Genomic DNA, 17912 nt, shown 5'->3' on the forward strand with positions numbered 1-17912 from the left:
GAAACTTTAGAGTTGAGCAAAACATCAACTCATTTGGCCGGAGTTAATCATCCCGGCTGAATCAAAAAAGTTCTTCAGCAAAAGTAATTCACTTCTATTACATTGACAAAGAGAGTATCACATTTAGAAGTGTAGGGGAAACAAGTTCTTCCTCAAAAAATTACTTAAGAACGATAAGAATATAATAGTTTGAGGTTAGTCGCATTCCATGGCCGGGGTACGCCTTTGCCATCCAAATCTTCTACGTGGTATGCCCCCTTACCCGCCAGACCGGTTATTTTATAAGGCCTTTTTCTCTGTTGCCACCGAGGTTGTCTTCGCGGTGGACGCCGCTGCATTATCCTCTACTCGGATGTGCTCACTGATGCGCTGCATCAGTTGTCCCATGGATGGTGGCTGGTTCATTGTAAGCGAGTCCCTCAGCCTATGTCCGACCGGGAGATCGTGCTTGTATTGGGTGATTGCCAAGTTGACCGGGCAATCCAAGATCTCATTGAAGGTTTCCCAATATCTAGAGTTGTATGCCTTCAGTGTGTCGCTTGGCTCCATCTTGACACTGAGAAGGTGGTCAACTTCCTTTGGCGTTTTGGTGTTGGTTTTGAAGCGCGTCACAAAGGCTTCGGCCAACTGCTGCCACCTTTCTATGCTCCCTTCCAGCAGCCTCTCAAACCATTTCAAGCCCAGCTCGCCCAAACTTGACGGGAAGATAAGGCACATAAGAGCGTCATTCCGCCTATGTCCGGCCATGACCTGTAGGTAGTGGCTTACATGCATATAGGGATCAGTTTTTCCGTCGTAGAGCATGAACTTAGGCTGGTGGAAGCCCGCGGGAAGCGGTGTTGTTTCTATCTCCACGGAGAAAGGGGTGGCGCTCAGCCTTGCCAAGTCTGTGTCTAGAAGGAGAGGCGCAGCTAGACGAGGTGGAGGCATTCCGACCTCTTCACTGGCGTGAACCCCATAGGATAGCCGCTGGAACGCCGGCACCCTCTGAGCCTCCCGCCGGCAAGCCCGTTCCTTCAAGACTACCCGTAAATCCTCTGAACGAGCGGAATAAGAATAACTCGACGTCGTCGCCGGACGTGAGGGTTGATAGGTGCTATCTTGCGTGCTGGACTTCTCTACGTGCGCGTCGGAATCTCCAACCTTGTAACTTCTGGTGATTGAAATGAATAGAGTACGCCGCTGGCTCTGACTGCATGAATGGCGGGGTTGGGTGCGCTCACTGTGGTCTCCCACTCCAGCTACACCCTTTCCTTTGACATGTCGCTTAAGATCCTCCATCTCCGTCGTCATTCTCCGGATGACGGCGCCTTGGTCCCTTAGCTTGTGTTCCAGTCGCCTGGCGTGCGATTCTCTCCGCCGCCGATGACCGTCTGGACTCCGTGAATGTCCAAAGCTTCTTCCGCGCTTATCCCGCGTGTCTCTTGAATGTTCTCCTAGAGAAGTTTCCAGGTCTGCCATAGGAGGAATGGCGGGATGTCCTTCTCTCCGTCTGCCTGACTCCGGGGTAACTCCGTCGATGGCAGACAACGGAATCTCATTGTTGTTCGCCATAGACGGCGATCAGATGAGCCTGGAAGACAAGGTTTTGTCTTTCAAAGCTCCCACAGACAGCGCCAATTGTACGGGGAGCAAATATTCCGGCAAGCCCATACTCCTTTCTTCCGAGCTCCGTCTCTGTCCGATTACCTATGTACACAACGGCGGTGAGCTACCCGGCGGTGTGTGGCCGGAAAATCCCTCCGACGATCGAGTTAGCACACACCTTAGGATAGAGAGAGAGGAGAGAGTTAAGTGTCAGTATTTTTCTTACTAAATGTTCATCTGCCACCGTATGGGGGGCGTAGACGCGCTTATATACCTTCTGCGCCCCAAATCTACTCCCAGTGACCTCTCAACACGTGGCACTACTATCCCATCTGTCAGCATAAACCTTGCTGAGCACCACCTAACCCAACTGCCTGCCCATTCTCCTGGGAGCTCGGCAGCCGGGCAGTACCATCTCGGCCATCGTCTGCCATGCTGCGCTTCATGCCCAAGTACTCCAACAGCTAAGCTCAGATGAGGACCGGACTCGGCGGCATCTCGGCAAAGCCGAGCTCGGGACAACTCACGCTTGTCTGCGGTCGACCTACCTGCCGAGAAAACAGGTACCTCGGTCCAACCTTGCCTTTCCTGGCGCTGGACTTTTCACCTGACCAGCTTCGTAACCACGGATCCTTGCAGCTCGGTCAATCCACGCACTGCCTTAACCGAGCAGCTTCCTTCAAGGCCGGGCCACACAACTTGGCCCAACACCTGTTCGGCCCAAATCTGTCTGGCACAACTCTGTTCGGCCCAAATCTGTCCGGCCCACTTCCATATCATTAATCTCCCTCTCAGATATATTAAAATTATGGAAATAAGCCTTTTGGAAATTATTCTCCCTCCCTGTTAATCACTTTCAATTCAAGTTATAAAAATAAAAAAATAAAAAAGTTGACTTTTATATTTCTTCTTTTTATCAAAATTTGTGTTTGTGGGTTTATTATGTTTCCAAAAAATTGATTTGTTTGTTTCTTTAATTTCGTGTGTGCCTTTTTTATAAAGATTTGTACATATTTTAATATATATATATATATATATTTTATTTATCAAATATCAAATATATTAATATCAAATGTTACATTGGACATGGTTTTGTATATGTACATTATTTAAAAAAATATCAATTTTATATTATAACTTTAAATGAGATGTGTGTGCCTAGTTGCTAGTTTTTAAAAAACACACACAATTAAGTAACAAACAAACCAAATTTTGAAAAACTGAATTTATACACAAAAATAAGCAAATGCTTGGAAAAAAAAAAAAAAAAACCAAGGTGTTTAAGTCTAAGTCTAAGTTTAATCTAAAAATATTCACACACACATGGTGCCAAATTATTCAAAGAAGCCTGCATAAATATTAATTAAAAACCTAAAAATTAATTTAATGAAAATACAAAAAACACTGATTTTTTTTTCAAAAATACACACACACAAAATTAAGAACACTGATTTTTTTTTTTTTTTTCAAAACACACAGACAATGAAACTTTTTAATGAAGAAAAAAAAATACATAATAGTATTCTCACAAAAGTAAACAAATAAACAAATCAAATTATAAAAAAACTAAATTTATACACAGAAAGAAACAATAGCTTAAAAAGTGAAATAAGAAAAAATTCAAAACTTTTTAAGTCTCCAAAAAATTGCACATAGGTGTCAAAGTGTTTAATTAAAAACACTTATAAATATTAAGAACCAAAAAATTAATTTAATGAAAAGACAAAAAATATCTTCTTTTTTTTTTTTTTTTTTTTCAAAAACACACGCACACAAAACTATGAGCACTGATTTTTTTTTTTTCCAAAAACACAAATGAAACTTATAAATGAAGAAAAAAAATACCTAATAGTGTTCTCAATCAATAAACGAAAAAATATTCACTAAAAATATTCTCAATCATCTCCCTCCCTGTCCCCTCTGTATCCATATATAATCATTACTTTCAGTTAAGCCATTCCACACAGCCCCTCTCTCTCTCACTCACAGTTTTTGCAGCATTCACAGTCTCTATCCCCCTCTCTCTCTCTCTCTGTCTCAAAATGGCCGAGTCACAGAAAATGGTTTTTGCTGCCTTTTGGTACTCCATCATAGGCCGTCTCCTCTGCACCAACAGCAGAAAGGAAGATCAGAAGGAGGAAAAAAGTGAAGTTCAGATTTTTGATCTCTAGCATTTTGATCTTTACAGTCCTCATCAACCAATGTCCGCATCTTTGGTGTTCACGACTGATGCCATGAGACTGTTGGAGGAAGAGTCTGCCAATCCCAAAAAGAAGAGGATGAGATGATGAAAATTCACAAGCAAGAAGCCTTGGAATTGCTCAAGAAAAAAGAGAACAAAAGAGAATCGCCAGAAGAAGAAAAAGATTGCTGATCCTAACAAACCGAAGAAACCCGCATCCTCATTCCTTCTATTCAGGTCAGTCATTTTAAAATATGTTATAAGCACCTATATATATACCTAACAAGATTAAAAGTAAATACCTAAAATTTTGGTCATTTTATTTTTATTCACAATGATGCTGCTAGTAGTCACGGATTAGCCATATGGAGGTGAATCAAAGAATTAGCAGATATTAACAGTACAACAAAATGTAATGAAATTTGCTTTATATTTTCTTATACTATGTTATTTTTGTTGATAATACAGCAAAGAGGCAAGGAAAAACTTGTTGGAGGAGAGGCCGGGAATTAATGACTCTATCCTTAATGCCCTCATTTCAGTGAAATGGAAGGTGTGAAATTTAACTGTCTGTTTGGGTTATTCTTTTTTTGAAAATGTAAAATGAAGTATTGAAAATTTTGGTTTTATACTTGTAGGAATTGAGTGAAGAAGATAAGCAAACCTGGAATGAAAAAGCTGCAGGAGCCAAGGAGTTAAGATGGAATTGGAAGAGTATAACAAATCTGCAGTAATGGAGGAGGAAAACAACAACAACCCACAACAGTAAAAAGCAAGCTTGAATATTGTTATGAACTAACAATATGAACTAAAACAGAAAATCTATACTTTGTTATGAACTAACAATATGCCCTCATTTCATTTTTTTTTCCTTCTTGTAGTTTATACTTTGTTTTGAACTAAAACAGAAAATCTCACAAGAATTTCTGTATTTACAAGTGTTTGGGGCTTATTGTCTGGCCTGCATTAACTGGTATAGGAACATTATTTGCTTCATTCACATTTCTTTTGAGAAGTTTTTTCATCATGTTTAAATTTTACACAATCTTGTATCAAACATTCTGGATTGCAGTTTTCTACTTAAGTACATTGTGATTGTGGTTTCAACTCCTAGTTGCATATATATTTTTATTTCTTGACTTTAAGGAATTAAATATTGCTAAAAAAGATATATGGAAATCCTAAATCTATGAATATTTTACGAAATATGATAGCATGGAAGAATTTACAGAAATTAATAAAAGTAATATGATGGATGGATAATGTTGGTACATAGATATGTTGAAGTTAGGAATATATTCATGGCTGTATCACAAAAACTGCGTAATTTTGACAGCTGTTTGAATTTTTAGAGCAATTGTACAGTTAGTGTTAAATCTCCCAATCATCACTCATTTTCACTTGGATTTTGAATTAAAAACTTCATTTGATATGAACTCCAATGGCAAAAATTAATTTTCTTTTTAAAACTTTATTTGATATGAACTTCAGCTATTTTTATGATAATTTTTTAAATTTTTATATATTTAAATTAAAAATTAAAAACATAAATATTATCAAACGCCGCCGTGGTGATTGTGAATTTACCGTAGAAGTAGTGATTTCACAAAACCTCCCTAGATTTTTTTTTATTGTTTTAGTAAAATCTTCCTTTCCTTTTCAATTAGGACATAAAATTCAACTTTTAAGTTCATTCACCAATTGAATTGGATTACACGTGGAATCACCGCCACTTCAAACTTTCCGTAGAGAAAGTACACATTTTTAAACTTCTATGTTGGCATGACATTTTTATATAATATTAGATTACCTATAGAGCTAACGAAATGACATAATGGTAGGCAAAACAGTGGCATCACTGCAGCCTTTTGGCTAAACAATTTCTAATTGAAAAATGCTTGGTGCACTCACTAATTAGGTGGTAGTGGGTCTCGTAATTAATAATGTGATGTTTTAGTTTTATAATTATATTTTTTTATTTTTTTTATTTTTTTAATATATTAATACTATTAGTGGTGATATTTTTAATGAGATAAATCATTGTTGTTTCTAATTTCTTCCACACAATGTCATTGGAGGATGAAAAGTGTATTAATTAAATGAATGAAAACCATTTAATCATCAAACCTTTTTTTCTTTTTATTTTTTTACAACAAAAAAAAAAAAAAAGTGAAGTGTCTTGTCTGGATGAAACATTTCGTGTACCAATCATAATATTTGAATTCGAATTTACTACCATTACTGAACACCTCTTGTTACGGCACTCTTCACTGCTTTTATTGTTGCAACCCCTTCCTCCTTCCTAATCCAGTCGTTGGCCTTGTTTGGCAATATTATTTTTTAATTTAAAAGTTAAAAAATTATTAAAAAAATTTAAAAAATCAATAACTTATATAAAAAAGTTTAAAAAAAATTTTTCTCTATTTTTTACCCATGTTTTCATAAGAAGCTAAAAAGTCATTACAAACTTACTAGTTTTTTTAAAATCATATTTTAACCAAAAAGTCAAAGAGTTCCTAAAAAAACTTATTTCCAAACAAGGTCTATAAGCTTAAATGTCTTTTTAAAATTTTTATAATTTTATTTTAAATCAAAAATTAGTTTTTAGTAAAAGGTCATTTTTTAAATCTTCAAAATTAAAATTTTATAAGTTTGACTTTTAGTAGAACAATTTTTTTCATTAATTTGTAAATATTTTTCCTAAATTTTACTGAAATTATAAAACTTTTTAATGAAGAGAAAAAATACCTAATAGGGTTCTCAATCAATAAACGAAAAAATATTCACTAAAAATATTCTCAATCATCTCCCTCAATCAATAAACGAAAAAATATTCACTAAAAATATTCTCAATCATCTCCCTCCCTGTCCCCTGTCTATCCATATATATTCATTACTTCCATTCCGCCATTCCACACACCCTCTCTCTCTCTCTCACAGTTTTTGCAGCCATTCAGTCTCTATCCCTCTCTCTCTCTCTCTCTGTGTCTCAAAATGGCCGAGTCACAGAAAATGGTTTTTGCTGCCTTTTGGTACTCCATCATAGGCCGTCTCCTCTGCACCAACAGCAGAAAGGAAGATCAGAAGGAGGAAAAAAGTGGAGTTCAGATTTTTGATCTCCAGCATTTTGATCTTTACAGTCCTCATCAACCAATGTCCGCGTCATTGGCGTTCACGACTGATGCCATGAGACTGTTGGAGGAAGAACAGTTTCTTCAATTGAATAAGTAAGTGTTCTCTATATTTCTCTCTCTCCCCTTCGTTTTATTCTCTCTCTAATCTGTCTCATTGAATTTCTACAGGAAAGAGAAGGACCCGTTGAAGCCAAAGCAACCGATGCCTGCGTTTTTCATATTCAGAAATGAGCGAAGAGCAGAGAGCAAGTGTGGCTGGGAGGTCATTGAAGAATGGAACAACATGACAGAGAAACAGAAGAAGCCTTATGAAAAGGTTAAATTTTCTCTTTCTCTCTCTCTCAATCTCCCTATCTCTGTCTCTGCAATAACCATTTCATGTTTTGGGAACTTGCAGATTGCAAAGCAAAACATGGAAAAATATTTGGAAGAAATGGAGGCTTACAAGCAGAGGAAGGAGGAAGGGTCTGCCAATCCCAAAAAAGAAGAGGGTGAGATGATGAAAATTCACAAGCAAGAAGCCTTGGAATTGCTCAAGAAGAAAGAGAAAACAAAAGAGAATCGCCAGAAGAAGAAGAAGAAGAAGATTGCTGATCCCAACAAACCGAAGAAGCCAGCATCCTCATTCCTTCTATTCAGGTCAGTCATTTTAAAATATGTTAACAAGATTGAAAGTAATTACTATTACGAGCTTTATGTGTCAAATTTACTTGTTCTTGAGAAGTTCATCCTGAAAACGATATTGTGGATGCTTTTCTTTTCTTTTCTGTTTTTTTAATATTTATTTCAGTGGTTGGAAATTATCAGATTAGAAGGAATACTCCTAGTTTATGCACTTTTCTGATCAATTTTGATGGAAAGTTACACTGTTAGGAGCTTTAGGTGTCAAATTTACTTATTCTTGAGAAGTTTAAACATGTATCTATATTCAATAAATATTCAAGTTTTGGCAATTTTCAGAAAAATTCTGATGGACTTTTTTATTTTTTATTTTTTACGTCTGACTTGCAGGTGTGTGCGGTTTTGAACCATCATTTTGGAACTCTGCCTGCTGCAATGTGAAAACATCTCTGCAGGGACGGAACTTAGTGTAGGCCTACAGGGGCCGTGGCCCCCCCCCCCCCCCCCCCCGGTTTTGTTCAAGATGCCTGGTTATAATGTATAGAATTGGTTCAACACCTGTAATTTCTTTTCTTACGTGGGCCTTCCTTCGATTTAATTATCATGTTTTTAACATTTTTTTAACATCTGAAGAATGCTGTATAAATTTTTGCAATGAAAGTTAAAATATTTATAGTATTATTTTGTTATAAAGTTGAATTTATAGTGGGCATCTCTAATGTGAAAACATCTCTGATGTGTTTTTGATGATTCGGCTGCTCTTGTGGATACTTGTTTGGATCGGACCTTGGTCTCTGTCTCATGGTTTTGAGAGCATCGGTGGTGGCGGGAGCTGTTAACTTGGGTTGTGAAGGGGTTTCATCGGGGTTTCATTTTTTTTTTTGGTACTAGAATATCGGCTAATTCAATTTAAGTTTGATGAGTTTTAAAACCATGTTAATTGAATCATATACACATATATGTAAAGATACCGCATAGTTAATTTGAGTTGTAAATTGTTTGTGAGACTACCAAAAAATTGAGAGAAAAGAAAAAAAAAGAGAGAGAAGGGAATTACATATTAGTTGTGGCTTTTGGGGGCAAGAATTTATAATTCAGTGGAAAGATTTTGAAAATTATATGATAGTGCCATGTTTAAAAATATTTACAAGTTAATGGAATTTAAAATTTGTAGGACAAATTTGCTCTCTATTTTTGTAGGATAAATTACACTCACCTTGAATGAAATTAATACAAATGGTGAGCATCTATTGAAGTAAATAAAATAAATAAATATTTTAATTTTATATAGATGACAATATCGTTTTTTTTTTTATACGAGTAACGAATTATTAAAAAAAATTAATGTATTTGTTATATAAATTAAAACTTCAAAGCAGTCCAATATAATTTTATTAAACGTGTGTGATTAATTGTATTGTCTTCAAACCTTTAGAAAACGTATATTTTAATCTTTGGGTAAATTATACTATGCCCTTTTTATATTTGACCATTTTTCCACTTTAAGTTTTCTTTTCCCTACTTGGCTTTTTATGTTTTAAGTTTTTTTCAATTTATTTTTAAAAAAATTAACTTATTTTTAAAATTAAACAAAAAATAACAAATTGATAGTCATGTGATATAAAAATATTTTATTTTATTATAACTTACACACGTGACAAAAACTCAAATCCTAATATAAAAATATATTTTTTATGTCAGCAATTAATGTGACATTTTTGGTCTAATTTTGAATAGGAGTTAACTTAGGAGTAAATTGAGAAAAACGTAAAATATAAAAAGTCAAAGTCGAAAAAATAAATCAAGGGGCCAAAGTGAAAAATATCAAATATAACGGGGCAAAGTGTAAAAACACTATATATATATATATATATATAATTTTTTGTGTTTGTGTTTTTTTTTGTCTTCTGGATCCCAACTGTCTGAGGGTTTTGTTTATTATAAGTTTCTTCTACTCCACTCCTCTCCCCCCACCATTGTAGCCTCTACATATTTTCTCCATTGTTCATTACATACATAGGCACACCACCATATATATAGTTCCTTTCAATCCTTGTTATAATTGGTTGTGATCGCTTTCTATGCAATGATTATTAACCTTTTAGTTCATAGGAATAGGAATTGGCATTGTCTTTTTATTTTGAAAGGATATACAGACTTTTTTGTTGACTTTTTTTCGTTTGGTGATTTTTTTTTAAAAAAAAAATTCAAAAAGCTTAAGACTTTTAGGTTCTACTTGACTAGACGAATAGGAAAGTAAAATCAGATTTGGAAAAAAGTCTGCTAAAGTGGTGCATCCCATCATACTGAAACACAATTTAGTACTTAACTATATGATTCAATTCTATATATGTAGAATTACTCTTTGATAATAGTACTCATTAAACAAATGATGATTCAAGTGTCGTGTTACCTAGAGAAGCATTGATAAAAAGGCTGGCACCTTGATGGCAGTGGCATATAATTCTACCAGCAATCCTTGGGGCTGTAAATTATCTTTAGGTTTCCTTGTTTCACTCAGATTCAGTGCAACCCTTTCACTTAAGAAATGAAAGATTGCTTGCCAATTATTTCAGTGCTATTTTGGATGTTGGCTGAGTAAATATTTGGTTACCTTGGGGATGAAATACTTGATATCTTGTCAAATTTTTGTTAAATGAAATTAAAGACCTATTATGAGTAGCAATTCTATTTCTCAACATCATTTTCCAATAATTTTAATCCAGATTCTCTTGTATACTAATTTTAAATCACTTTAATTCATGGAGGCAAACAGTTTAGAAACCTTTATATGAGCTACTTACCCTTCAAATTTTTGTTGAAATAGGCAGTAAAACCTAGAGATTATGGAGATTAAATTAAAGATATTTGAAAACTTGTGCTTTTTGGATTATGTGAACAATTTAAAATTTATTATGTTGTATGATGAATTTATTATTCCATTTGTTGGTATGGTGTCTTACCTTTGGTTTATTATTCAAATGCGCACTACAACAAAAACATACTTTAGTGACACTACACTAGTGGCATATTTTTAGAAAATGCCACAAAAAATGATATTTAGTGGCACATTTTTGAAAAATGCCACAAAACGACAAACATAAAAGGCTCTAGTGACATTTCAATGAACAACTGTCACAAAACTACAACAAAAACATACTTTAGTGGCACTACACTAGTAGCATATTTTTAGAAAATGCCACAAAAATGATATTTAGTGGCACGTTTTTGAAAAATGTCACAAAATGACAAACATAAAAGGCTCTAATGACATTTCAATGAACAGGTGTCACAACATTACAATAAAAACATATTTTAGTGACACCATACTAGTGGCATGTTCTTAAAAAATGTCACAAAAAGAATATTTGGTGGCATTTTTTAGAAAAATGTCATAGAGCCACAAACATACAAGGCTCTAGTGGCATTTCAATTAAAAAAAGTGTCACTTCACTACAACAAAAATGTCACTACAAAAACTTTTTATGAATATTTGCAATGGCATTTTTAAAAAAATGTCAGGACACTAGGTAGGTGCAAATTACTTTTTATGGCACTTAGGTGAAAAGTGTCATAAACAAATATTTTATAGCATTTTGAGAAATGCCACTAAGCCAAAAACTTTCCAAGCTTATAATGACATTTTTGAAAAAACAAAAAATGCCAATATATTTTCTAAATTTTTAAAAGTCTACAATTGGCGACTAAAACTAAGTTTGGTCGCTGATTATATGGGTTTTAATGACTAAAAAATTTTTAGTAGCCCAAAGTAAAGCTTTTTGGCGACTAAAAAAATTTAGTAGCCAAAAGTAAAGCTTTTTGGCGACTAAAAATTTTTAGTAGCCCAAAGTAAAGTTTTTTGGTGACTAAAAAAATTTAGTAGCCAAAAGTCTACAATTGGCGACTAAAAATAAGTTTGGTCGCTGATTATATGGGTTTTATCGACTAAAAAAATTTTAGTAGCCAAAAGTAAAGCTTTTTTGGTGCCAAAAAAAATTTTAGTAGCCAAAAGTCTACAATTGGCGACTAAAAAATAAGTTTAGTCACCAAAAGTGGTCATTTTTAGCGCGGGAGAACTAAAATCCTAAGGCAGGAATAAAATTTTTTGGTGACCAAAATTTTGGTAGCTGAAAGTGCATCTTTGGCGACCAAATCCGATTTTGGTCGACAAAAGTAAATTTTTTTAGCAACTAAAAAATAATTAGTAGCCAAAAGTGGTCTTTTTTTAATTTTGGTAGTAAATAGTTTATTTTACATGAATTATGTTCAATAAAATAATTATGTTTATACATATACTTTTATATTAATATGGATGTATGTACTATCTAAATAATATATGTTGCATATATAATCATGTGGTGCTATAGAGGTATAGTGGGAAGAGTGTGGTGTATAAGGTTTATGGTGCGGAAGGTTGGCGGTTCGAGTCTCCGCAAGAGCGGATCAAATTGTTCTACAACGAATTATTGTCATGAATGGCACTTGATAGCGTCACGAATAGTGCCTACCATGACATTAAAGTGTCACTGAAAGGTTTTAGTCTTGATGGTGTAATGACACTTACAAGTGTCACTAACTCTTTTTTTAATGCCGCTTGATAGTGCCACAAATAATATTTACCATGACATTAAAATGTCATTGAAAGTTTTCAGCATGATGGTGCAGTGGCACTTGCAAGTATCTACCATGGCACCGATAGAAGTGGCACTTGTTCAAAATGCCACAAGACCAAAAAATGTCATTAGAAGAATAGTTTTGTGGCACTTTCAAATGTCACTAAACTAAGAAAATGTTGTAGTGGCGGATTTGCTTTTAATGTTATTGATAGTTCCCTAGTTGAAAAACGACTTGTGGAGGAGGTCAAGAGTAATGATATACTGATAATAGTTGGTGAAATTGGAAGCGGAAAAACAACACGTAAGTTTGTATTTTTATGATATTCTTTTCTAATTTCCTTTAGAACAACATGTAAGAATGTTCTAAAGTGGAATATAATGTATGGTGTTCCTTTGTGATTCCTCATATAGATGTTTGGTTAGAACTTAATATTTAACATGTCCTCTTCGGTTGGTGTCTTTACGTGATAATGTACTCTTCAATATGAATTTCAATGCATTTGGAGCAAAGTAGGCTTTGAGCTTTATGCATGCTTTAGGCTCTTATCTAGGTAGTGCATGATATCAAACAAACGATGGATCATTCTACCTGCTCAAGATAAAAGGCTATTAGGGGCAAAGTAGGCTTCAGCACTTCATATTACTTATGAAGAGATTTACTGTTGAATCTTTATTGTCAGAATTTCTTAGTTGGGTTTTTATGCCAGGACCTTCGACTTGGGGGACAAATATAAAAAGGGTTTACTCTTCCTTACAGTTGATCTTCCCCTTGTTTATTCTCTAACCTTTTTCTCTTATATGGGCCAATTTTTCTAGAGTTGCCGCAGTTTCTGTTTAATGCGGGATTCTGTCGTGATGAGAAGATCATTGGGATCACTCAACCTAGATGCATTGCAGCTGTTAGTGTTGCGAAATGGGTAGCTGAGGAATGCGGTGTTGAGTTGGGCCAAAAAGTTGGTTATTCTGTTAGATTTGATGATATGACTTCCAGTTCAACGAGGATCAAATACATGACAGATGGATTTCTTTTGAGGTAGAAAGTATGTTTCACTTCATTGCATTATGTTAAGGACTTAGGTCACCTTTTAATTTGATGGTAGCATTTGCTGGAAAAGAATTGCTTATTTTTTAAGCTTGCTGGTTGGTGTCTTCATTTTGAAGTTTGTGTTAAATGAGTAACAAAAATCATGCATCCATGATCTAGAAGACTTGGCCTTTGTTTTGTTTTTTAAAAATTTGTTCTCTAATATCATATCCCAGCCAGTAGGATTAGATCAGAGACACAGAGAGATGGTTATATACATGGAAGAGTCACAATCTTTCATGGAGGTACAATCCTTCATTGGGTTGCACCTATTTGAACGAATGTGTTTTCGCACCTGCTTTGTGTGAAAAAAAATTATGTACATTAGTTTTTGCTTACCGTTTCTTCCCTCTATCTCACTCGCTGGGTTATCTAACGACTTTTATACATCAGTCTTTAGGTCTCTCTGGGACCTTCAGAATTTTTGGTGTTAAAAATGGTACACAGAGCCTGGATTATTTACACTGATGAGTTGTATAGGAATGTTTACTTACTAAAACTTCATCATGTTGCCTTGTTTGCATGCATTCTGATGAATGCTGAGTATGCTCACAGGGAAGCATTGTTGGACCCATACCTCTCTAGGTATGCAGTTATTATTGTTGATGAGGCTCATGAGAGAACTGTCCATACTGATGTCTTGCCGGGCTTACTGAAAAGTGCGCAGAACGTGAGGTCAGGATCAGTCAATCAATGCCCTAATATTGATCATATGAAAGCAAACAATGGCGTGATGATGGAAAAGAAAATGATGCTGAGAGCGCTGGTATCCTCAAGCAATATCAGGGGACAAAGTTCAGCCCATTGAAGTTAATCATCATGTCTGCCAGTTTGGATGCACAAATTTTTTCTGAGTATTTTGGTAGTGCAAAAGCCGTTCATGTTCAAGGGCGACAGTTTCCTGCGGATAAACTCTACACTTATCATCCCGAGATAGATTGCATTGATGCAGCTTTAATAACTATATTTCAGGTTGTTAATTGAGCCTCTCTTGGGTTCTCGTGATTCCAACATTATCCCAGTATTTTTTTTACAACTTACTTAAATTGGAACTCACTTTTAGATGCTTGAGTCTCTTCTTTTGTCAAGTTGAAGTTTGGGCTACAGGGGATTTTGTTTAAGTTTCTGTTTTTTTCCCGGGGTGTGTATATGATTTCTGTAAAGGCTGTTTAGGATATTTGTAAGTTTAACTTAACAATGGCTAAATGATCGGAATTCCCGTGAGGGTATTTATCACGCAAGATGGAATCAACAATCCGGAAGCAAAGGTTATTCAATGGTTCTAAAAACTTGTATATAAAGAACACATCCTGCCATTGCTTTTATAAACATAATGACAACCATTCCCAAAAGTCACAACCTTTGGATACAAAAACTAACAGCCACAATTGTCATGAAACAATGTGTCCATTGTCTTCAAATTCAAATACTTAACTTACCAGATTGTTCCATTTCCTTGCTGGAAGGAATACACCAGCCATTGGGTTTTAATCAAGTATGCAGAGACACACCACATTATGGTGTGGTCATAGTTAATCTAACAATATTCCCACCTGGTAACTTGCTGTTTGGTTTCCAATATCTCTTGTTTCTTTTTGTTATGGTGGAATCAAGTTTTACTGTTCCTTTCTCAAGTACTTCTCAAAGGCCTTAACATATCCATCTTTAATATCTAGATCAATTTGGGTCTGCAATTGTTCACTAGTTGTTACTGACATATTAGACATTTGTCTGGTTGTCCTTGTTTACATTCATTTTTACAGCTTCATTAGCTCATTTTCTTACCTTGTAGATACTTGTATTCCTGACTGGCCAAGAAGAGATTGAATATGTTGAGAACCTTGTCCAAGAAAGTCTTCGACAGTTACCGGAAGACAACTAGAAGCCAAAAGTTTTACCCATATTCTCATCTCTTCCATCAGAAAAGCAGATGCAGGTGTTCATGCCACCTCCAACCAGATTTCGCAAGGTAGATTGTTGATGCATATTAGATTTCTTTTAGGTTGGATATTAGCTGGATGCTTTCAGATATTTATGATCGTTGACTTAGAATTTTTTAATTTGATGCTAGTAATTTTAGAAGGAAAAACAAGAAATGACTCTCTCTTAAAGGCTGTCTAATATGGCATTTTACTTGGGCTATAATGTTTGTTCTTGGGTTTGATCTCCCTGGTTGAAACAGAGTCTACAAATAATGAGGTTATATTGGGCCGAGGTCCACTTGTCAAAAGAAACTCTACAAAAACTAGTTTGAACTAACATATTATTAATAGTCATATAATTGAATTTTTGTATATCATGGTGACTATGTTGGTCTGAACTGAAGCCTATGTATATAAGCATAATTAATGAAATAACAATGAGATGTAGGAATTTTCTATTTTAATGATTGCACAAAATTAAATTATGTGAAGATCAAAAGAATCGAAACCCTTAATTGGCAGTTACATGTGAAGTATTCCAAAATTTGGTACTGGCTTATGATTTTGGTGAGTGCCTGCAACCAAGTTCACTCTTCTTGTTACTTGATGCTCCTGGAACCATACAAGGGTGTCAAAAAGAACAGGCAATGCATTGGATGAGAATAGAAAACATGGTTCTCTTGAATTTTTGCAACTTCCCAAGTGTGTCATGCATATTGGTTGGACAGTCTGCTAGAGTTATCTTTTTTTTTTTTCTTTTCTAAAAGGGTGCTGTGGTGTATGAACTGAATCAACCTCTGCCTTTTGATTGAGGATGTCCTTGGTGATTGTGTCATGTATTTTAAGATGCTTTTGAATCATCTGGTTCATTTGTATGATCGATTTTTAAGTTGAAATATATTCTGATAGGCCAGTTAAATTTTGTGGTGTTTATTTCTTTGATCACTTTTGTTTTTTGTTGTTTGTCTTACATGTCTATTGGAAATGGTATGAAGTGTGAGCTATACTTGCATGTTGGATGATCATTTCCTTGTGTGATGCACTGTTCTAACAATTTTTGGTATCTATGTCTAGCACTAGTTAATATGATTGCCTGTTCTGTTTAGGTAATACTAGCAACTAATATTATTGAAACATCCATAACAATACTTAGAATCAAGTATGTGATAGATCCTGGATTGGTGAAAGCATGCACCTACTGTGCTCGTACAGGGATGGAATCATTGATTTTTGTTCCAACCTCAAAAGCACAAGCTTTGCAAAGGAGGTAGGCATATTGGATTACTAAAGCACAGAGAAATCCATGTTATATTTTAGTGATTTCATTTACTATTTTAAGTAAATTTCTTATTTATCATGTCCTCCTTAAAAAAGAGATCTACTTATGTTCTGAGCTATCTTTTTCATGGAGTGGGTGGGTGGGGGAGAGTACCCATAGGTTTACGAACTTTATCATATAAACAGGCCAAATGATGTGGATTTTGTTATATTTACCCAATATTCCTTCTGTATATTTGTTGGCATTTTTCATTGATTGAATATAAACGAATTTTAATCTCATGCCTACTACTTTATTTCAGTGGATGTGCAGCCCGTGAAGGACCAGGCAAGTGCTTCCGCCTCTACCCTGAGATTGAATTTGAGAAACTCAGGGATTCTACAATTCCAGAGATTACACAGTGCAACCTTTCAAATGTCATTTTGCAACTGAAGGCTCTTGGTGTTGATGATATTTTTGGGTTTGATTTCATGGAAAAACCATACCAAACCAAACCAAGCCTTAAGTCCCATCAAATGGGGTCGGCTACATGAATCCTTCTTCTCCACGTGGCCCTATCAAAGGCCATTTTGTTAGTCAAATTAAGTAGATCCATATCTCTATTTACAACCCTAACCAACGTTAATCTAGACCTACCCCGTCCCCTAACACTTCCATGTACCGTTACAACATCACATCTCTTCACTACTGCCTCTGTTGGTCTTCATTGAATATGACCAAACCATCTCAATCAATTCTCTCTCAACTTATTTTCTATCGGTGCTACTCCTACTCATTCCCTAACAAACTGAAGAAACCCACATCCTCATTCCTTCTATTCAGATCAGTCATTTTAAAATATGTTATAAGCACCTATATATATACCTAACAAGATAAAAAGTAAATACCTAAAATTTTGGTCATTTTATTTTTATTTACAATGATGCTGGAATTGCTAGTAGTCACGGATGAGCCATATGGAGGTGAATCAAAGAATTAGCATACATTAACAGTACAACAAAATGTAATGAAATTTGCTTTATATTTTCTTACACTATGTTATTTTTGTTGAAAATACAGCAAAGAGGCAAGAAAGAACTTGTTGGAAGAGAGGCCGGGAATTAATGACTCTACCCTTAATGCCCTCATTTTAGTGAAATGGAAGGTGTGAAATTTAACTGTCTGTTTGGGTAATTCTTTTTTTGAAAATGTAAAAAGAAGTACTGGAAATTTTGGTTTTGTACTTGTAGGAATTGAGTGAAGAAGATAAGCAAACTTGGAATGAAAAAGCTGCAGGAGCCAACTGTCATGCCCCGAGAATTTCTATGACACAAGGAGTAGCGTTTGAGGTGTACCGCAGGCGCTGGAAGGTTCCGGAAGGTGTGAGAACGGGCTAGTGTATGCTGGAAGGCTCTAAAACCTGGTGGAAGGGTCCGAAGTGGCCTGGAAGATTCTGGAATGTGGTGGAAGAACTTTGAAGGGTCCAGCAGAGTCTGGATGGGTCTGGA

At 35.3% G+C, this 17912-nt stretch overlaps 1 protein-coding gene and 1 pseudogene across 2 annotated transcripts in view; both read left to right on the forward strand.

The window, feature by feature from the left end:
- Window positions 1-4538, forward strand: part of LOC114290570 (high mobility group B protein 6) — a 98110-nt gene extending 93572 nt beyond the window's left edge. The window contains 4 exon segments of the mRNA XM_082917881.1: window positions 3914-4006; window positions 4238-4322; window positions 4408-4462; window positions 4465-4538. Of these exon segments, the coding sequence (XP_082774007.1) occupies window positions 3914-4006; window positions 4238-4322; window positions 4408-4462; window positions 4465-4538 (307 nt within the window).
- Window positions 4539-6763: 2225 nt separating this feature from the next.
- Window positions 6764-17801, forward strand: LOC145788998 (pre-mRNA-splicing factor ATP-dependent RNA helicase DEAH10-like; annotated as a pseudogene). The gene is made up of 11 exons (XR_014363335.1): window positions 6764-6996; window positions 7072-7219; window positions 7301-7542; window positions 12323-12441; window positions 12957-13173; window positions 13780-14199; window positions 15017-15193; window positions 16253-16413; window positions 16727-16945; window positions 17485-17569; window positions 17655-17801. The product of XR_014363335.1 is annotated as a pre-mRNA-splicing factor ATP-dependent RNA helicase DEAH10-like (transcript).
- Window positions 17802-17912: the final 111 nt, after the last annotated feature.

Source organism: Camellia sinensis, chromosome 3 (genome assembly GCF_055761805.1).
Source record: "Camellia sinensis isolate YWXY chromosome 3, ASM5576180v1, whole genome shotgun sequence".
Classification (NCBI taxonomy): domain Eukaryota; kingdom Viridiplantae; phylum Streptophyta; class Magnoliopsida; order Ericales; family Theaceae; genus Camellia; species Camellia sinensis.